This window comes from Somniosus microcephalus, chromosome 7 (assembly GCF_052327205.1).
Source record: "Somniosus microcephalus isolate GS21.2 chromosome 7, FLI_Smic_1.0, whole genome shotgun sequence".
Lineage (NCBI taxonomy): Eukaryota > Metazoa > Chordata > Chondrichthyes > Squaliformes > Somniosidae > Somniosus > Somniosus microcephalus.
Window position 1 is genome coordinate 216,575,312 of NC_140993.1, and position 22,807 is coordinate 216,598,118.

General features: G+C 43.3%; 1 protein-coding gene across 3 annotated transcripts in view; it reads right to left on the minus strand.

Moving 5' to 3' along the window:
• Window positions 1-12,291: 12,291 nt before the first annotated feature.
• The window catches only part of LOC147115113 (regulating synaptic membrane exocytosis protein 2-like), a 435,839-nt gene continuing 425,323 nt past the window's right edge, over window positions 12,292-22,807 (minus strand). For all 3 annotated transcript variants that reach the window (XM_085993409.1, XM_085993407.1, XM_085993406.1), the window contains one exon: window positions 12,292-15,941. In XM_085993409.1, the coding sequence (XP_085849535.1) occupies window positions 15,894-15,941 (48 nt within the window). In that variant the 3' untranslated portion in view covers window positions 12,292-15,893. The remainder of the gene's footprint in view (window positions 15,942-22,807) is intronic.

A 22,807-nucleotide genomic window follows, 5' to 3' on the forward strand; every position in this document is an offset into this window, starting at 1 on the left:
TCACACAATGCATAGTGGCCAGTCCATACAATGATAGAGATAAAAGTTGGGAACTGTTCATGTCCTTGGCTGGTAATGATGCATTACATAGGAGGGGTCAATACATAAGGGGTCAATTTAGCTTTGGCCAATGGTGTACAATGGGTGATATTGAATTGGCCGTCCATTTTACACCCCGCCCAATGTTTCCTTCCATTGACTTCAAAAGAAGGAAAATTGGGCGTGTTGTACAATAGATGGCTAATTCAAAATTACCCATTTTACACCATCGCCATTAAAATTAAACCAAAGGTATCAGTAAAAGGTCTGACGAAGGGTCATCGACCTGAAATGTTAACTCTGTTTCTCTCTCCACAGATGCTGCCTGACCTGCTGAGTATTTCCAGCATTTTCTGTTTTTATATCAGTAAAGGGAGATGTCCGACAGAGACTGATCTCTAGGAGGCGTGAAATACCCACTGGGTGTTGCATTGAACCCTATTTCCAAGACAGACAGCCAGGAGATACTGCAATAATTGTGGCAACCTAATGATGGTGCTTGATGCAAGAAGATCCAAGAAAGGTGAAGAGGGAAAATACAAGGGCAGATTTTGCAGTGGGTATGACAGTGTACTCTCAGAGTACGCCATCATACTGCCTTTGAAATTGACCGCAAGTTCAGGTACACCTTGACAGATGATCCGCACCGATGGGGGATGTACTCATTGCCGGCGCAGAGTTGGGCTAATTGCCCACCAACTGCCTAGCGATTACATCCAAAAATGTTACGATTAGTGAAAGGAACCCATTTGAGTGCATCTGAAAGAATTGTTAACCATTCTGGTATCACCGCAATAAAATACATGTGCCTAGTGGCAACATTTAGAAACATTAAAAATATAAAATATGACAATTAATATATAAAATTATCAATGTTTCCTGCACTCCAATTGTATGATCAAGAACTGGGCATTCAGCACAGATATTTTATACTTCCTCCAAATGTAATACATTTAAAGCTGCCCCACAGATGGTGTATAAGTGCATGGTGTATAGTAAATCAGAAGGATCATTGCCAGCGCCTTACAGTGCTGTTGAATTGCAATCCGTTGTAATGGACCTTTGACAGGATATTAAATGCTAGCCTTAAGAGAATAAAAAAAACTTACTTGATTTACATAAAATAAATCCGAACACATCTTTAATTTAAAAAGCCAGGATGTTTGAAGTACAGCACAGGTCATTCTTTGGGCTGGCAAAGCACTCTGCAACGCTCTACAATGCTCCTTAGAGCAAATAAGAAAAGGAACATGTTTCTTCGTACGAAATATAAATAATGTAACGTTTAATATATTTCCCAAGTAATAGAAACTGTTTTAATCTCAATAGAAGGTTGAACAGCTAAACGATTTCTTTAGTAAACGGTCAAACGACAAGAATCTTTCCATTGACCTCAAATTATCTTTTTTAACCTTCAAATGGAAAACAGATGCCTAATTATTGTTGGTATTTTGTTACATAATTTTAACAAAATATTGATATAAATTAAGTCCACGTACTGTACCAGTTTAATTAAAAGTTTTTTTTAACAAAATACTGATATAAAATAAGTCCACGTACCAGTTTAATTAAAAGTTTTTTGAAGTTTTTAAAATGTAATTTCAATGGAAGAGACAGAGAGGTTTCTGTGGGCGCGGCTTACTTTTGACAGAATTTGTGGGCGTGTCTTCCCTTACACATCGGCTGTACGCTGCGCTCATGGTCTTCCTGATGTCATAAACTGCGCACAACTCTGCCACACCGAAGAGCAAGTCTATGTTCTGGGCCTCGCACAAGATAATACATATTCGTACTCCGTAGCAAAGCCGCCGACTGCAATTTTCAGGCCATAATCTTTCCTCCAGTCTCCTGTTTCCTCCACACATCCTAAGACGTAGCACTCATTTTACCCTCTTTGGAAAGATAAAATGTTGAGTAACCAGGAATTGCACCCAAGGGGTGGGCATTCAATCGAAGCAGGCTTCCAGTGAGAAATCGCTCAGACTAGTCAACTTCCCACTTGCCAATGGCAGCAGGGGGTCTTCAGCAACATAGGCCCAGAAATGCGGGTCGAGGGCTTCCTGCGGGTGTAAGCCCCCGACCTGCACTTACCTTGTGCGCCGGCCGTTGTGCTGTGGGCCCCCATGGAATTGCGATCCTGGGTCTCCTCCAACTGCCGGCGCGCAGTGCTTGTGTATCCCAGGGGCGCAGTTAGTTCGATGCGTCCCCTGAGATCACGTAGGCCATGGGGAGCCAATCGGAGCAGGGAATGCTTCATTCATAAGTTTGACAGGAAAGGCTGTCAAACTTATAAATACTATAAGCCCCAAAACATCACTAAATCTTCAAATGCATTTTTTTTTAAATCACATTTTTAAAATAAACTATAAATTACATGAAATAACTATTTTAAACAATAATTTAAATTTTTGGAAAAAAAAAATTATTTTCTAACGGGGCTAAAAATAAACGTACCTTTCTTTAAAGTATTTAAAAATAATAAACCTGTGGAAAAAATGTTTTCATTTTAATTAATTCACCACTTACCTTGTAAAAAGTAGGCCTTGCGACTGCTTTTTACATGTCTAACTTCTGGAGACTTACCCTCCCGGGAAAACCTGCAAAAAAAATGTAAGTTCGATGCGCACACGCAGCCTCTCCTGTGCACGCGTTCGAACTCTGAACCCCTTCTTTCAGGGGAACGGAAGTGCCGGTTTCCCGTGCATGCAGGAAACCGGCACTTCCATTGTGCTGACGGGGGAGTACCCCATGCGTACTCACCCGTGGAGACCCAAATTTCTGGGCCATTAACTTTTATAGAAATGCTGCCACTTCCTGCTCGGAACAGCTTTAAGCGGTTGCAGAGCATCTGCCGGCAGAGGAAGACCGGGCGGCCCTTGACCACCTGCTGGCTTGCAGGTTAGTGGTGGGGAGGGGCTTTTGAGAGGGTCTTGTGGAAGGGAAGGGTGTAGTTCCGGGCAGGGGAGGCCCCACACAGGAAAGTTTTCCACTTTCCTTTTGGGTCTCTTCTTCCTTCGTAGCAGCTTCTGACCCGGGGGTAAGTCGCTGATGCATCACTGCTCAGCCTGGTGTTAAAATGCAATCTGGCTCCTATTCATGTTATAGCACCCCAATTTGCATAAGCCTCAATTTTAGTTCTGAGCGGTGATTGGGGTCCGAGGCAAGCGTCAAACCACCCCCTGACCTCAGCATCCATGAGGCCGAAGTGATTTTAACTCCCTGGTCTCATCTGCATGCCCCCCAGTTAGTTGCCCACCCGAAACCACTGGGCAGAGGCAAAATGTCAGGTGGCAGGACCCAAGGACGGTCCCCAACACTCAAGTAAGTTGTGGGGAAGGTATTTTGAGAAGGTCTCTCGATTGGGAAGTGGGGTTCCCCAGGGCAGGGGAGACCTAAAGTTCCCTTCTGCGACCTGGAGGAGCTCCTTCTGCCTCCACAAGGAAAGTCAAAGAAAATGTTATAAATGCAACTCTTTTGGCCCCGACTTCCTGCTAGCTTCACCAGGCAGAAAAGTCACAATGGCTTCTCCGCTCCGGCCACTGGTTAGAATAGAAGTCAGGCCCCAGAAACGTCATTGGAATCTGATCTGCATATTTAAAGAAGGACCCTGTCGGTTTCAGGAGGGTGTCCCTGCCTCCAGATCCAAAGAGCAAGTTAATATGCCACACTGCGGGAATGGAGTGGGATGTTTATGGGTAACTCTCCCGGCCAATTTAACCTGCCCGCCTGCAGAACAAGATTACAGGCAGTGAGTACCAGGTGACTTCTGAATACGTAAGTGTAATGTATACAACATTGAAGGGACTACTTTGTTTTGCGGATGTACATCCTTAGTTGCGAGCGTATATAACAGATGCGTATCGATTTGTACAGTCAGTGCCGAAGTTCCAGTTACCCAGTAAAGATCACGAAGTTACTCTCAGCCTCTGTTGCTTTATTATTTTATGTAGTTGTGTATAGCGGTACAAACACAACAAATTGGCGACGAGAATTATGAACCTACGTCTTCATATTCTGGCATCGCATCCAGAGGACACCGAAATTTGGAAGAAAGGAGCAAGAAGGTAGAGAAAATGGAGCACGCTTGCTAAGCTAGGCAGGGGATACGTAAGTCAAGTGAAAAGTGCACAGGACTTGCATGACGCTAGCTAACTAGTAAAGAAAGAAAAACGGGTTTGGAAAAAAAAATGGCGATGATTGGCACGATTGCAGCATTGAAGACTGGGCAACTTACATTGAAAGAGTGGAGTTGTACTGTGAGGCTAACGGAGTGGAGGTAGAAAAGAAAGCCACTGTTTTGCTGAGTGTTATGGGCGCAAAGACATACGAGCTGCTATGTAGTTTATTAACCCCTGAAAAGCCAGCAAACAAAACATTCAAACAAATAGTGGACACACTCCAAGACCATTTAAGCCCCAAACCACTGCTCATAGCCGAAAGATTTAATTTCCACAAACGGAACCAGAGCAAAAATGAAAGCATTTCTGAATATTTGGCAAAGTTGCGCAAATTATCAGAACATTGCCAATTTGGAGTGGGCTTATCAGACGCATTGAGGGACAGATTTGTGTGTGGCATGCAAAGTGAAAGCACACAAAAGAAGCTCCTGTCTGAAAAAGACCTCACATTGGAGAAGGCTCTGAGTATTGCAATATCAATGGAAGCAGCAGCACGTGGCGCTTTAGAAATTCAACAAAAATCCCTGGAATATTCAACTAATAAAATGTCACTGAAACAAGAAAAGAAGTGCTATCGCTGTGGCAAAATGTCACAAGACCACAATGACTGTTGGTTTAAAGACAAAGACTGCAGACAATGTGGCAGACGAGGGCACATTGAAAGAGTCTGCAAAGCAAATAAGAAGCCGAAAACTGATACAATACAGAGTAACAAAAAGGTACATCAAGTGACTGAAAACAAGAAACCTTTCAAAGATAGATACAAGAAGGTACACCACGTGACTGGAGACAGTTCAGATAAAGAAAAAAGTGACACAGACTCAGAGGAAGAGGATCTGGCTTGTCTAAAACTACACAGTGTGAAAGAGACAGGGGATCACAGAATAATATGGGTTACTCCAGAAGTGGCAGGAGTTAGGCTGAAAATGGAGTTGGACACAGGCTCAGCTTTAACAGTGATCTCTGTACATGACTACAAACGACTGTTTTCACACATACCGCTAAGGCCAACTAAAGTACTGTTAAAGACATACACAGGACAAAGAGTGTGCCCCAAAGGTAAAATAAAAGTGACCATGACATACAAAGAAAAAAACATACCGCAATTGAACCTCTATGTAGTGGAAGATGGAGGACCACCATTGCTGGGACGCGAATGGCTCAGGAAAATACAGTTGGATTGGCACACCATCCAAGCACTGTTTGTGTCAGCAAAGGAGGACATCAACGCCACTCCTGAGAGACTGTCACAAATACTCTCTGACTCTCAGGAAGTGTTCAAGAAGGGAATAGGGACACTTAAGGGCATGAAAGCAAAAATTAAGATTGATGAGAACGCAAATCCAAAGTTCCACAAGGCCAGACCAGTGCCTTATGCAATTCGCCCTTCGGTAGAAGCAGAGCTGGAGAACTTGGAGCAGTTAGGGGTCCTGTCCAAGGTGGATTGGAGTGAATGGGCCACACCTATAGTTCCAGTGATGAAGAAAACCTCCAGCACAAAACCAGGAAAGCCAAGAAAAGTGCGCATCTGTGGAGACTTTAAAGTTACTGTTAACCCAGTCCTCCACACAGTACAGTACCCATTGCCTCGCATTGAGGACATCTTTGCTTCCCTGTCAAGAGGGGAATGCTTCACAAAGATTGACTTGGCCCAGGCCTATCTCCAAATGGAAATTGATGATGCATCAAAGAAGTGCCTGACAATAAATATGCACAAAGGCCTTTACCAGTACAATCGGCTGGTATTCGGAATAGCATCAGCTCCTGCAATCTGGCAAAGGGAAATGGACCAAGTCCTGCAAGGGATCCCAGGTACTCAGTGTTATCTTGATGACATCATCATTACTGGCAAGAATGACAACGACCACCTGTCCAACCTCGAACAGGTACTCATCAGGTTACGGGAGTATGGGCTCCGACCGAACCGAGACAAGTGAGAGTTTTTCAAAAAGGAAATCTCATACTGTGGACATGTGATTGACAAGGACAGTTTACACAAGTCTCCAGACAAGACTGAAGCTGTGATTAATGCACCAACACCTGAAAATGTGTCTCAGTTGAGATCATATCTTGGACTGGTGAACGACTATCACAAGTTCTTGCCCAACCTATCCATAGTGTTACATCCACTAAATGCACTGCTACAGACAGGGTCACAATGGAAGTGGAGTGACAGCTGTGAACAAGCTTTTCAAGAGAGTAAAAGACTCATTATTTCAGAAGAGGTGCTAGCTCACTTTGACTCATCCTTACCTATTCGACTGGCATGTGATGCTTCACCCCATGGCATTGGTGCCGTGTTGTCACATAAGTTCCCAGGTGGCTCAGAAAGACCAATAGCTTTTGCCTCAAGATCACTGACTACAGCTGAACGCAATTATGCACAGATTGACCGAGAGGCCCTCCGCCTTGTGTGGGGAGTCAAGAAATTCAACCACTACTTGTATGGTCAACAGTTTACACTGTTAACTGACCGCCAGCCTCTCATTTCAATCTTCAACCCAAGGAAGGGCGTTCCAGCGATGACGGCACAACGGCTACAGCGATGGTCACTCTTCCTAGGGGCTCACCTGTATTACATTGAATACAAGGGGACCAAGCAACATGGCAACGCCAATGGTTTGTCACTGCCGACCTCAGAGAGAACTACAACAGTTGACTCAGCAGAGGTATTTCACACAACAATAGTTGAGCAGCTACCAGTGACAAACTCCCTCATTGAAAGAGAAACACGCAATGACCCTACATTGTCAAAAGTTTATGACATCACTGTGAAGGGATGGCCAGCGCATGGTGACTCATTGTTTCCAGCATTCTCAGCTAGGTCAGCTAGGAGGGAGCAGTTATGTGTGTCGGGGAACACTGATGTGCGGCTCACGAGTTGGGATTCCTCCCAAACTTCGTAACCGAGTGCTAGATGAACTGCATGAAGGTCAATTAGGTATGGTAAAGATGAAAAGCCTTGCTCGTGGATACGTGTGGTGGCCGGGAATTGACAAACAGACCGAGGACCTGACAAAGAGCTGCTCAGGATGTCAAAAGGTCCAGAACGCACCACCACAAGCCCCTCTCCATCCATGGGAATGGCCCTCATCACCATGGCAACGTGTGCACATCGACTTTGCTGGACCGTTCATGGACTCCATGTTCTTGATTGCAGTCGATGCACATTCCAAATGGCCCGAGGTCATTAAAATGAAATTAACCACATCTGAAAAGACCATTTCAGTTCTGAGGACCATGTTCGCTAGAAATGGCCTACCAGAACAAATCTCCACAGACAATGGACGACAATTTGTCTCTGACGAATTCCAAGGTTTCATGAGGAAAAATGGAATCAAGCACTACACATCTGCCCCGTACCATCCAGCTACAAATGGCTTGGCAGAAAGATTCGTACAGACTTTCAAGAAGGCCATCAAAGCAATGTACAGCGAGAATCTACCACTGCAACACAAGATAGACAATTTCCTCTTTACTTATTGGAACGCAGTACACGCAGCCACTAATCAGACTCCAGCGATGATGTTTCTGAACAGGAACCTGAGATCTCGCATGGACCTTCTTAAACCGAATGTACGTCATGATGTAGAGAATAAACAGTTCAAACATTTGAATGCTAAGCCAACAAGAAGCTTCAGTGTGGGACAGCCAGTTCTTGCTCATGATTTCCGGACGGAGAAGTGGCAACCAGGTACAATATCCACAAGAGAGGGACCACTGATGTATACAGTGGATGTGGGAGAGAACGTTTTGAGACGTTATGTGGACCAAATTCTGGATGTTCAGGTGGAAAACACCCCTATACCTCGCCCAGACTCACCTGACATGGAAACAGACACTCCTGATTCATCAGCATCAGCCTCATCCACAGCTGAGAGCTCTACCTGTGCTGATAGCTCACCTGATGCACCTGTACCTGTACAGTCTCATTCCCCAAAGCAAGAGAGTCTGGAGAGACGTTACCCAGAGAGGCAGAGGAGGCCTCCCCAGAGACTTGACTTGTAAAAGGGCTGTTGACAATATAAAATGGTATGTTGGAATTTGAATTTTGTTACTTTTAAGAAAACAAGAAGTTTACTGTAAAGACAGGCTCTGTATGTTAATTATAGAAATTTTGCATTAATATACTATTAAACTAAAGGGGGAGGAAGTGTAATGTATACAACATTGAAGGGACTACTTTGTTTTGCGGATGTACATCCTTAGTTGCGAGCGTATATAACAGACGTGTATCGATTTGTATAGTCAGTGCCGAAGTTCCAGTTACCCAGTAAAGATCACTTGAAGTTACTCTCAGTCTCTGCTACTTTACTATTTTATGTAGTTGTGTATAACGGTACAAACACAACAGTAAGTAATCCCCTTCGGTTTTAACTGCCCGTATTCCATCAGATGGGTTGGGCTAAAATCCACCATCAAGACTTGCCAGCTCAAATTCAGCACTTAACTTACTGATGCACCCAACTTGTTCAAATAACTATTGGTGGGGGAGGGGGGAGGGGAAGGAGAGACAAACTGAGCTGAAGTATATCTTGAAAACTAGACAGATTTCCCTGGGCAAAGTATTTCTTCTTTTGTGGTGGATTCCCTTGAACTGTATGGTATGTGAAGATTCCAACAGTGTTAATAAAGAGACATTGAGACTTGGGGCCTGTTTGCACAGCAAATAAATTCAATTTTTTCAGTGGCAACTAGGGTTGCAAAGGGGTGGAAAGTTTCCGGTAAATTTCCGGAAATTTTCCACAGGAAGTTTAGCTTGGGAATTTGGGGAATTTTGCCCAAAAAAGCACATGCTAGCATAATATTGTTTTTTTTGTATTTCTTTCTTTTTTTTCCCCCACAGGTCCTCTCTTAAAATTACTAACAGAGATGGAATCTTAATTATTAAGGAATTTCTTAATCAATATATGTTTATCTTCTTACTTGGCTTGTTTTAATAATTACAAGTTTTGTGTGTGACTGTGAACAAATGTGTCCTGATTGGTTGGATGAGTGGATGAGCGATTAGCTCCCTCTATTTGTAATATTTGCATATCGAATTGTGATTGGCCTGCAGGCATCTGTAAGACTGCTATAGTTTTTTTAAGATCCAGGTTAGGGGTCCTGAGGGAAGTCATTTTGTTTTCTGCTGATGTTGTGATGATGCAGTATGTAAATCAGACTTTATACCAAATAAACCAGTTACTTGTTGAACTCTGTTGTCCTTCAATTTAAAATATACAAAATAATACACTATTGGTGATGTAGCGTCCTGTGTGTATAGGTCATGCTTCCTGTACTCGGCAAAGGTCCCGGCAGACTGGAAAACTGCTAATGTAACACCCTTATTTAAAAAGGGCAGTAGACAGAAGGCTGGAAACTATAGACCGGTTAGCCTAACATCTGTGGTAGGTAAAATTTTGGAGTCCATTATTAAGGAGACAGTAACAGGACATTTGGATAATCATAATTTAATAGGACAAAGTCAGCATGGTTTTATGAAGGGGAAGTCATGTTTGACAAATTTGCTGGAGTTCTTTGAGGAAGTAACATATAGGGTGGATAAAGGGGAACCAGTGGACGTAGTGTATTTAGACTTCCAAAAGGCATTTGACAAGGTGCCACACAAAGGATTATTGCTTAAGATAAAAAAATCACGGGATTGGGGGTAATATTCTGGCATGGATAGAGGATTGGCTATCTAACAGAAGGCAGAGAGTTGGGATAAATGGTTCATTCTCAGACTGGCAATCAGTAACTAGTGGTGTTCCGCAGGGGTCAGTGCTGGGTCCCCAACTCTTTACAATCTATATTAACGATTTAGAGGAGGGGACCGAGTGTAACGTATCAAAGTTTGCAGATGATACTAAGATGGGAGGGAAAGTAGTGAGTGAGGAGGACATAAAAAACCTGCAAGGGGACATAGACAGGCTAAGTAAGTGGGCAGAGATTTGGCAGATGGAATACTATACCGGAAAGTGCGAGGTTATGCACTTTGGCAGGAAAAATCGTAGAGCAAGTTATTATCTTAATGGCAAGAAACTGGAAAGTACTGAAGTACAAAGGGATCTGGGGGTCCTGGTGCACGAAACTCAAAAGGTTAGTATGCAGGTGCAGCAAGTGATTAAGAAGGCCAATGGAATGTTGGCTTTCATTGCTAGGGGGATAGAATATAAAAATAGGGAGGTATTGCTTCAGTTGTACAAGGTATTGGTGAGGCCGCACCTGGAATACTGCGTACAGTTTTGGTGTCCATACTTAAGAAAAGACATACTTGCTCTCGAGTCAGTACAAAGAAGGTTCACTCGGTTAATCCCGGGGATGAGGGGATGGACATATGAGGAGAGGTTGAGTAGATTGGGACTCTACTCATTGGAGTTCAGAAGAATGAGAGGCGATCTTATTGAAACATATAAGATTGTGAAGGGGTTGGATCGGGTGGATGCGGGGAGGATGTTCCCAATGATGGGTGAAACTAGAACTAGGGGGCATAGTCTTAGAATAAGGGGCTGCTCTTTCAAAACTGAGATGAGGAGGAACTACTTCACTCAGAGGGTGGTAGGTCCATGGAATATGCTGCCCCAAAAAGCTGTAGAAGCTACATCATTACATAAATTTAAAACAGAAATAGACAGTTTCCTAGAAGTAAAGGGAATTAAGGGTTACGGGTAGCGGGCAGGAATTTGTACATGAGTCTAGGTTCGGATCGGTCATGGCCCTGTGGGTAGTGGAGCGGGCCCAGGGGCCGTGTAGCCTGATCCTGCTCCTATTTCGTGTATCTAATTCTGTTAGATTCAGGAGCTGGTTCTGTGATAGTGGATTGGCGGTTAGGATCAGATCAGCCATGATCTTATTGAATGGCGGAGCAGGCTCGAGGGGCTGATTGGCCTACTCCTGCTCCTATTTCTTATGTTCTTATGTTCCATCACATGGAGCATCAGCAAAAATGTACTCACCCTGTTGCAATCGTGCTGATCGACCGCAATTCGACACAGAGATGAATGCCCTTTATTTCTCTGCATAAAACAATGCCACGTTTACCGTCGGATGTGTGGAAGCATTTTACCCCAGGCATTAAAGATGGAAAGACTGTGTACATGTGCAAACACTGTAGAAAGTCATATGTAAAGAATGCCACAAAGATGCAGCAGCATTTATCCAACGATCTTGGATCACAAAAGGTCTTTGCAGTAGTTACTGACAATGCTGCGAATATGAAGGCTGCTTGGGCTCAAGTGGAGGAGGCCTACCCTCATATTACGTCTATTGGGTGCGCAGCTCATGGGCTTAACCTGCTCCTCAAGGACATCATGGGTTTGAGAACCATGGAAGCACTGTACAAGAGAGCCAAGCAAGTTGTTAAGTATGTCAGGGGAAAACAGGTAGTTGCAGCAACCTACAACTCCAAGCAAATGACAAAGAACAAGAACACCACACTGAAGCTGCCCAACAACACTAGATGGGGTGGTGTTGTCATAATGTACAACAGCCTTCTGGAGGGTAAGGAGTCGCTGCAAGAAATGGCAATATCCCAGTCTGGGGATATGGAAACCACCATCAAGAAAATACTGCTGGATGATGTGTTTTGGGAGAGAGTGGTTAGCAGCCTTAAACTACTCTCACCAGTAGCATCTGCAATTGCTCAGATTGAAGGAGATGACGCTGTCTTGTCAGATGTTCTCAGGCTTTTTACTGATTTAAAAGAACAAATCAGCATTGCCCTACCCACATCCCTGCTGCTCAAAGCAGAGGAGAAGGCAATTGTTCAATTCATACAGACGCGTCAAGAATTTTGTGTCAAGCCGATTCATGCTGCAGCATACATGCTGGACCCAAAGCATGTTGGGAGACCAATACTTTCTGGAGAACAGATCAACAGCGCTTACAGTGTGATTTCTACCCTCTCACACCATCTCAATCTGGATGTGGGCAAAGTTCTGGGAAGTCTGGCAAAGTTCTCTACCAAGCAAGGTCTTTGGAATGGGGATGGGATATGGGAATCATGCAAGCATATCAGTGCACATACCTGGTGGAAGGGACTTTGTGCATCTGAGGCCCTGTCACCTATTGCATCGGTGATACTCCAAATCCCACCTTCATCAGCGGCCTCTGAACGAAACTGGTCACTTTTTGGGAATACGCATACAAAGGTGCGCAACAGGCTGACTAACAAGAGAGTGGAGAAACTGGTGGCTATCCGGGCGAACCTACAACTTATTGAGCCAGATACAGAAGTGTCCACCACACAGCCAGACACTGACACAGAGGAGGAAATGGACACGTCAGAGCCAGAGTCAGAGAATCAGGAGGAGCAATGAGGAGTAGAAGACTCAGAAGACTCATGAGTAGAAGACTCAAAGGGACAAAATAAGGACAAATTACAGGCTAAATAAGCTGACGCTCTTTTTATTTTATTTTAGATGGGTCTTTTTTGTGGGGGTTCAATAAAGTTCAAAATTATAACCTAAATAAAGTTTTGAAAGCCTGTTTGTATTTGTATGGAACAGTATGTCTATTTTGACGACAAAGATAATATAAGGGTCAGAGACAAAAACCATCAGTGTGCAAAAAAACTCAAAATTCCCATAAATTCCCAAAATTCCCATGGAAAGTTTCCTCTTTTAAAAATTCCCAGAATTTTGCAACCCCAGTGGCAACATACAAATTGCTTTCTCTTCTGCACGCAATTATTAGTGACAGCTGGGCCCTGAGGACCTGCAAGACAGAGGTTTATAGTGAGTGGTGCTTCATTAACACTTGTCACTGAAGGAACAAGGAAGTACTGGGATCAACCAGCAAGTGTTACTGCCATGTATCCCAATCACTGGGCACAGTAGGCCTCAAACATAGGGGACAATAAGGGTTTGATGAGCACTGACAGGATATGGAAAATGCCTAGAAGCCTGAAGGATAAGTTGATTTGGACTTCCAGGATCACAAGCAGGATTACCTCATCCCTCCCAAGTTAATTATACTTATAGCACACAGTTGTGTGGTTCAATAATAAAATAATTTTTAGTTGATGAAATCCTTGCTGGTTAAAAATAGCCTTGTGGCTTACATTACACACATTAGAGATATTTAATTTACCCAAGTACAGCACTTTTACAGGTTGAAAATGTTATTAGAGCACTGCACAGTGAAAAAACCCCACTATTTAATCATGCAAATAGGAACTGATTTAAGAAAAAAAAGCACTCCTGAAGTTAGATGCAGTAAGTTACTTGCTATTGTTAAATTATATTTATGGCATAAGTAGTTGTTCATCACATCAGACACCTTGAAACCTAGCTCTGAGCTGTACTGTCCTGGAACACCACACGTTATCTCAACACACTGTCGTGAAAAGTCAGCCAAGGGAAGCCTCGCACTGTTGAACCAGACACATTTTACCTTGGATATCCAGCTCTGAACTGTACTATCCTGGAACACTACATGTTGTGGTCGGTGACGTACCTATGGAGTATGCCGCTGGCACCCAAATAGAATGCGAACTTACCTGATGGGCACCCTCATCCGCGAACTTGCTGTTAGCACTGCGTACTCGAGGGCAGAGTAATGGCCCACGGATCCCAGGGGCGCAGCATGTGCGGAAGTGTACCTGGGTTCATGTGGGCCTGGTGCTCCAATCATCAAACAGAAGGTCTCTCATTCATTTATAATCTCCGGAAAGGAAAAAAACAAACCCTCATTACTAGAGCCTTCAGGATAAACATCTATACTTCCAGTTTGATTTTTTTTTATGCTTATGCTCCATATAGATGCTAAAATAAAAATTATTTTATCAATGTAGCACTTTTCATGGACAAATAAATATTTTCCACGGACAAAATCCTAAAATGCTTCCATTTCCGGCCTCATAAGTTTTTTAAATTACTTGCATTTGTCAGGAGGTATCCCCTTATGCTGTATTAACAGGCTCTGCGCCTGTTTGCACCAGCCATAATATTTTCATATGTAATTGCTGGGCAGTTGGTGGGCAATTAGCCCAACTCTGTGCCAGCAATTAGATCATCTGCACCGACCAGAAAACCTGTCAAGTTGGAACTTGACAGATCGCAAGTTTGGGATTTTGCGCATGCATTTCAAAGGCGGTATGACGGCATACTCTCGTAATTCTGGCCCATTATCGTAACACACTGTCCTGAAGAGTCAACCAAGTGAACCCTCGCACTGTAGAAGCCGACACATTTCACCCTGTCTGCCTATTGCCTTTAACATGACAATAAGACAGTTACAGGTCTTCAGCTGCCCAGAAAACATCAAGGAGAGAAATGAGAACCCATCTCAGGTCTTTTTTTAACCAGGTTGTCTGAGCTACAAAAACTGACTACTCAGGGTTAAACCTCAGAAACTAAAGTACATTTTTCACATGCACACATACATACTGTATGACAGATTTTAGCTATAGGAATACAGATGTAAAAAAAGTGAGTTTGGCACAGGTGTGCACATACCAGCTGCAGAATATACATGCAACTTAGTCTAGTCTAGTAACATTTAGCTTAGAGAATCTGACTTGCTCTATGTGCAGGCTGTGCACAAAGTATTAAGTATTTTTTATGACCATTTCAGATGAAATATAAGCTACACACAGAGTGGGCAAGGCACTGGGCCAATGGTGGAGCAAAGCTTGCTGAGTACAACCACTGATCTTGTGCCACAAATCCTGAGTCAAGAATGTTGAAATCCTCAAACCAAACAGCAGTGATAATGTATCTCTTCTAGTTTTAAACTTACCAGGGAAACCAAAATCTGGCACGTACACACACTTCTTCCTTTGCCTTACGTGCATCAGAAACAAAGACATTGCTATTGTAAAATGTGATATTCTATTCTATTTAATAACTATTAAGGTTACTTTACCCATATCTGTAAATCCCTGCACCGTTCCTTGAATGGAGTAGCAGGTAGGCACTTGGCCTGCTCATCCTTAAATTGACCACCAGGAGGTTCGACTCCAAGGTTTTTTTGCATTCAATTTAGCCACACTATGGGGAAACAATAGCCCCACCAGCTCCTGAATGACCGGCTGAGTTCAAGAAATTATTACCGAGGGTGTCATAGGAGCAAATGAGCAGGCTACCACTGCATTAGAGACTGGCATGTTGTACTGTTGCTTTGGCAATTTTATTTTATACACATGTATACTACATTACAAACAGCGTAGTATTGGTGATCTGTGAAGAACAATGCGGCAATATGTAGAAATATGGTCCATGGATATTCACATAGTATCTAAAGTGGAATCTTGTCTACTGGAAAAGATCCCATAGTACTGCTCGGATTTCATCAATGACAGTACCAACACCAGAAAGGTTAGCTGCAACTCAGGGACTTAATCTGAAACATTCAAGTCTGACTGGCTCAGTACCACAATCACCAATATGTATGACCACCAGACAAGCTCCTACTGTTGACACTTTAACATATGGATCTACTACATCTAGCTGTACAACTTCAACACTTTAGTTATTTGAGTATTAAGAAACTAGAATGTAATTGTCTTTATCTCTGTACAGACAACTAAAATGCCAGTGTTTCCCATTCTCTCAAATGTATTAAATCTTTGTACCTGAATTATATCACACTAACTTTCAACTCAAGAAAAATCCTCAGAATGAAAACCAAAAATGCAACCAGTTTTAAATCAGTTGAATAAAAACAAATTCAGACATCAACACAATTTAAAAGCTAAATACAATATAGTGAAAATATTGAAAAACTGACCACTTTGTCCTCCTGGAGCAAGAATCCAAAGAAAGCAAGGGAGAAAGGCAGAAGGGAAGGGAGACAAGGGGAAGAGAAAGAAAAAACACTGTTATTTAATGAAGCATAAAATAGTAGCAAGCTATATCGGAATAAGAACATATAAATGGCAGCATTCACAGGCTATAAAACACTGGAGTACAAGCAATGATAGACACTAAAGGTAACATTTGTAATGAAAATTTCAGAGGTACAATGAGCAATGGAAAAAAGCTGCCAGGTACAATAAAATTCAATATAAAAGTCTTCAAAATATAGGTAGAAACTTGCACGTAACTTGCTTCATAATCCGGATTTTATGAAAAAAAAACATTGGGATGGCAACATTAGCTTAGTTGTGCAGATTTCAAAAGATGTATAGAAAAGTAGTTTACTACAACACAGTAAATTGGGGCAATTTAATCATGCAGCAAAAATGTTAGTTAGAATTAAGGAAGATCCTCCCATTATTTTCCTATCCTCACACACACCAATATCGGATCCTCTTTGGTGCTAGTTTACACGCAATTGACCTGTCAGAAGTTGCATGTCCCCACAAAGCCATGTACAGTCACTCCTCATTGTGTCGCTGAGGAACAAGCTCAGCTTATGGGAGGCTTTCAGAAAAAGGGGCAGAGTAAGGATGAAGAGGCCCATTTTGGTGCTGTCTCACATCTGATTCCTACTAGTTAGAGCCAGTGCCAGTTCCATTTTTGTGTGTCCTGACAGCAATGGATTCACTTCCTGTGCGGACAAGTCCTGCACTGCCTACCCAATTCTATCTGCCATTGTTTAATCCCATCTGACTCCGATTGGTTGGAGCCTGTGTCTATCGGTGCCTCCATCCATTTTCTATGTATGGAACTGGAATGCTGGAGTATATTATGGCAGTAGTTTCTGATAGAGACTGAGGGTAGCAGGCCTGTGGTCTAGTCCACTGAATAACTTACACAGGAAGCTTTTCAAAATGCATATGAAAACAATATATTTGCCAATCAAATTTGGAGCAGATCCTAGATGTCTGTCACATACGGGCTTGCAAACTGTAAGTCCAGTGTTTTACCCATGATTGGACAGAAAATAAAATAGCCATTCCATTTTCTTATTTTTTAAAAAAATCCCAAAATACATTTAAGGGGATGAACCTGTGAGTTATTTGGAAAGGATGGATGTTTGCCCACTGGGCTATCTGTGTCAAGCAGTTCACAGCACTCCAAGACATCTCTGTGCGATGAGGAATGTTATTAAATATACTAGAGGTTCTGATGAATACTTTGGCGACTAGGTTGTGCTAAAGTGATAAAATACTATTCTAATAACGTGCAGAACTCTGCTCCCTGCCTGGTACTAAACTAGGACCTCTGGCGTTCTCCTCAATGGTCACTGAAGAGACAATTGGAGAATTACATTAATTTCCAACTACATTCGTCAAGTCACAAATATGGTAGCATCAACTAGATAAGAACATAAGAAATAGGAGCAGGAGTAGGCCAATCGGCCCCTCGAGCCTGCTCCGCCATTCAATAAGATCATGGCTGATCTGATCCTAACCGCCAATCTACTATCACAGAACCATCTCCTGAATCTAACAGAATTAGACACACAAAATAGGAGCAGGATCAGGCTACACGGCCCCTGGGCCCGCTCCGCTACCCACAGGGCCATGACCGATCCGAACCTAGACTCATGTACAAATTCCTGCCCGCTCCCCGTAACCCTTAATTCCCTTTACTTCTAGGAAACTGTCTATTTCTGTTTTAAATTTATGTAATGATGTAGCTTCTACAGCTTTTTGGGGCAGCATATTCCATGGACCTACCACCCTCTGAGTGAAGTAGTTCCTCCTCATCTCAGTTTTGAAAGAGCAGCCCCTTATTCTAAGACTATGCCCCCTAGTTCTAGTTTCACCCATCATCGGGAACATCCTCCCCGCATCCACCCGATCCAACCCCTTCACAATCTTATATGTTTCAATAAGATCGCCTCTCATTCTTCTGAACTCCAATGAGTAGAGTCCCAATCTACTCAACCTCTCCTCATATGTCCATCCCCTCATCCCCGGGATTAACCGAGTGAACCTTCTTTGTACTGACTCGAGAGCAAGTATGTCTTTTCTTAAGTATGGACACCAAAACTGTATGCAGTATTCCAGGTGCGGTCTCACCAATACCTTGTACAACTGAAGCAATACCTCCCTATTTTTATATTCTATCCCCCTAGCAATGAAAGCCAACATTCCATTGGCCTTCTTAATCACTTGCTGCACCTGTATACTAACCTTTTGAGTTTCGTGCACCAGGATCCCCAGATCCTTTTGTACTTCAGTACTTTCCAGTTTCTTGCCATTAAGATAATAACTTGCTCTACAATTTTTCCTGCCAAAGTGCATAACCTCACACTTTCCGGTATTGTATTCCATCTGCCAAATCTCTGCCCACTTACTTAGCCTGTCTATGTCCCCTTGCAGGTTTTTTATGTCCTCCTCACTCACTACTTTCCCCCCATCTTAGTATCATCTGCAAACTTTGATACGTTACACTCGGTCCCCTCCTCCAAATCGTTAATATAGATTGTAAAGAGTTGGGGACCCAGCACTGACCCCTGCGGAACACCACTAGTTACTGATTGCCAGTCTGAGAATGAACCATTTATCCCAACTCTCTGCCTTCTGTTAGATAGCCAATCCTCTATCCATGCCAGAATATTACCCCCAATCCTGTGATTTTTTATCTTAAGCAATAATCTTTTGTGTGGCACCTTGTCAAATGCCTTTTGGAAGTCTAAATACACTACGTCCACTGGTTCCCCTTTATCCGCCCTATATGTTACTTCCTCAAAGAACTCCAGCAAATTTGTCAAACATGACTTCCCCTTCATAAAACCATGCTGACTTTGTCCTATTAAATTATGATTATCCAAATGTCCTGTTACTGTCTCCTTAATAATGGACTCCAAAATTTTACCTACCACAGATGTGAGGCTAACCGGTGGTCTATAGTTTCCAGCCTTCTGTCTGCTGCCCTTTTTAAATAAGGGTGTTACATTAGCAGTTTTCCAGTCTGCCGGGACCTTTGCCGAGTCCAGGGAGTTTTGGAAAATTATTACCAATGCATCCACAATCCCTACCGCCACTTCCCTCAAGACCCTAGGATGTAAGCCATCCGGTCCAGGTGATTTATCCGCCTTGAGACCCATTATTTTACCGAGTACCACTTCCTTAGTGATTTTGATCGTGTTTAGCTCCTCCCCCCCATAGCCCCCTCTTTGTCCAGTGTTGGGATATTCTTAGTGTCCTCTACGGTAAAGACTGATACAAAATATTCATTCAGTGTTTTTGCCATCTCCATATTTCCCACCATTAATTTCCCGGTCTCATCCTCTAAGAGACCAACATTTACTTTAGCCACCCTTTTTCTTTTTATATAACTATAAAAACTCTTACTATCTGTTTTTATATTTTTTGCTAATTTACTTTCATAATCTATCTTCCCTTTCTTAATCAATCTTTTTGTTATTTTTTGCTGTCTTTTAAAGTTTTTCCAATCCTCTATCCTCCCACTAGATTTGGCTACCTTATATGCCCTTGTTTTTAGTCGAATACTATCCTTAATTTCTTTACTTAGCCACGGATGGCTGTCTTTTCTTTTACACCCTTTTCTTCTCAGTGGAATATATATTTTTTGGAAGTTGTAAAATAACTCCTTAAATGTACACCACTGATCATGTATCGTCTTACCCTTTAATCTATTTTCCCAATCCACTCTACTCAATTCCGCTCTCATACCTTCATAGTCTCCTTTATTCAAGCTTAGCACGCTTGTTTGAGATCCAACCTTCTCACCCTCTAATTGAATATGGAATTCAACCATGTTATGGTCACTCATTCCAAGGGGATCCTTTACTAGGATATTTTTAATTAATCCTGTCTCATTACACAGGACCAGATCTAAGGTTGCTTGCCCCCTGGTCGGTTCAGTTACATACTGCTCAAGAAACCCATCCCTAATACACTCAATGAACTCATCCTCAAGGCAGCCCTGCCCAATTTGATTTGTCCAATTAATATGATAGTTAAAATCCCCCATAATTATAGATGTTCCCTTATTACAAGCCTCAACTATTTCCTGATTGATACTCCGTCCAACAGAGTTGCAACTGTTCGGAGGCCTATAGATTACGCCCACTAGTGTTTTTTTCCCCTTATTATTCCTTATCTCCACGTAATTGACTGAAACGTGGTCAGTAGTGTAGATGTGCAGTTGCTGCTCCTTGGTATGGATATATTGGGAGTTCTTTTGAAATAGATTCACCTTGATAGAACAGACATCAATTAAGTGCCAAACTAAGTGTTTAAATTGCGACTTTAAAACACATGGAGTAATCCAGCACCCAAGTCAGAAAGAACATCAGAATAAAGCAGCTGGTTTGAAGCATCACAGTTGGTAGTGACCATACATTTACAATATATAAAAAAACTTGTCAAACATTTGCAAAGCATTCACATAAAAAGTCCACTGGGAGAAATGTTTTAAAAAGGTACAAAAAATTGCAAGGATTATCGCAGCTGTAGAATTCACTGATTCAGATTCCACATTTTTGGACCATTGTTCCTCACTATTAAATTTACTGTGAATATTATTGTATGACTGAGCACCTGCACAAGCTGTCCTGCCTAGTCTGGCATCAGCCGTGACTCAGTGGTGGCACTCTCACCTTTGAGTTACAAGCTTGTGGGGTCAAGTCCCACTCCAGGTGATTTGAGCACATAATCCAGGCTGACACTTCAGTGCAGTACTGAGGGAAAGCTGCACTGTCGGAGGTGTCGTCTTTCAGATGAGATGTGAAACTGACATCTGCCTCTCAGGTGGAGGTAAAAGATTCCATGGCACTATGTGAAGAAGAGCAGTGGAATTCTACTAACATCACTAAAACACAGATAATTTGGTTATTTATCTCATTGCTGTTTGTGGGAGCTTGCTGTGTGCAAATTGCTGAGTGTGTCCAGCACTTTCTGTTTTTATTTCAGATATCCAGCATCCGCAGTATTTTGCTATTGTAGAAGTATATATTAATTGGGTGAGATGAAGTAAGGTGGGAGGAGGCTTACGTGGAGCGCATCGGCCCGTTTCTGTGCTGTAAAATTTGATGTAATTCTACGCAAAGGAGAGACGTCTGACTGCGGTAACTATCAGGGCATCTCACTTCTATCTATTGACAAACATTCACTATAATCCCACTGACCCCCACAGCTACCTGGGCTACACTTCCTCCCAACCCACTTCCTGTAAGGACACTATTCCATTCTCCCAGTTTATCCGTCTCCGCCACATCTGCTCTGACGATGCCACCTTCCATACTTCCGACATGTCTTCCTTTTTTCTCAACCGAGGATTCCCCTCCACCGTGGCTGACACGGCCCTTGACCGTGTCCGTTCTATTTCCCGCACTTCTGCTCTCACCCCTTCCCCTCCCTCCCGGAACCACGACAGGGTTCCCCTTGTCCTCACCTTTCACCCCACCAGCCTCCACTCCGCCAGCTCCGCCACCTCCGGCGTGATCCCCCCATCAAACACATCTTCCTCTCCCACCCCTTTCAGCATTCCGAAGGAACCGCTCCCTCCACGACACCCTGGTCCACTCCTCAATCAACCCCAACATCACTTCCCCCTTCGCCCAGCACCTTCTCGTGCAAGTGCAGGAGATGCAACACCTGCCCTTTTACCTCCTCCCTTCGCACTGTCCAGGGCCCCAAACACTCCTTCCAGGTGAAACAGTGATTTACTTGTACTTCTTACAATTTAGTATACTGTATTCGCTGCTCACGATGCGGTCTCCTCTACACTGAGACCACCAAATGCAGATTGGGTGACCGCTTTGCGGAGCACCTCCGTTCAGTCCATAAGGGCGACCCCGAGCTTCCGATCTCCTGTCACTTTAATTCACCGCCCCACTCCCACTCTGACCTCTCCGTCCTCGGCCTCTTACACTGGTCCAATGAAGCTCAACGTAAGCTTGAGGAACAGCACCTCATCTTTCGATTAGGCACGTTACAGCCTTCTGGACTCGACATCAGGTTCAACAATTTCAAATCATAACCTCTGCCCCTATCAATTTTTTTCTCTCTCTCACATGGCAGCTGTTGATCATCCTGCCATTACCATTCGCACCTCATCTAGAGTCTGTAGTGTATGTACCCGTTTACCTTTAAGGGAACTATTGAATGTAACCGTTCGCCTTTAAGAGCACTATTTTAGGTGTGGCACTATTTGTTGGCTCATGTATACTGTAATACCGATAGTGACCACACCAGTATATAAGGGCTGGGATATGTTAACTAGGGCAGAAATCGCCTGAACCTCTGAACAGTAAAGACCTGTTTTGTTTGTTAATCTTGGAGTCTGTGTATTATTTACAACACAACCCACAGACTTAACAATGGCGACGAGGACGATCGTACCCTGCGGCAACAGTACTTCCTAAGCTACTAAGGAGCGTCGAAGTGAGGCAACCGCCTTCGTCGTGCTGCTGGAAGAACACACGAGGCTGCAGCAACAGACAGGAAGCAGACTAGCAACGAAAGTTCATCAGCAACAGGCACAACTACCCTTTTACCACGGTGCGGAGTGCGTCGATCAACTAACAAAAGAAAGCAACCGGCGACCGCAACGACTGTGAGTAGGGGAAAGTGTGGAAAATATCCGGAGGATAAGGGCAGTGACCACCACGGTCGAGGGGGTGAAAAAGGCCGGACAGCGACCGGGAGCACAAGGCGCGGTGGCGATAAATAAATAAATAACTAAATAACCCGCGAAGAATCAGCCGCAGCCGGGGAGGAAAGGGCCGGACTGCGGGAGGTCGGG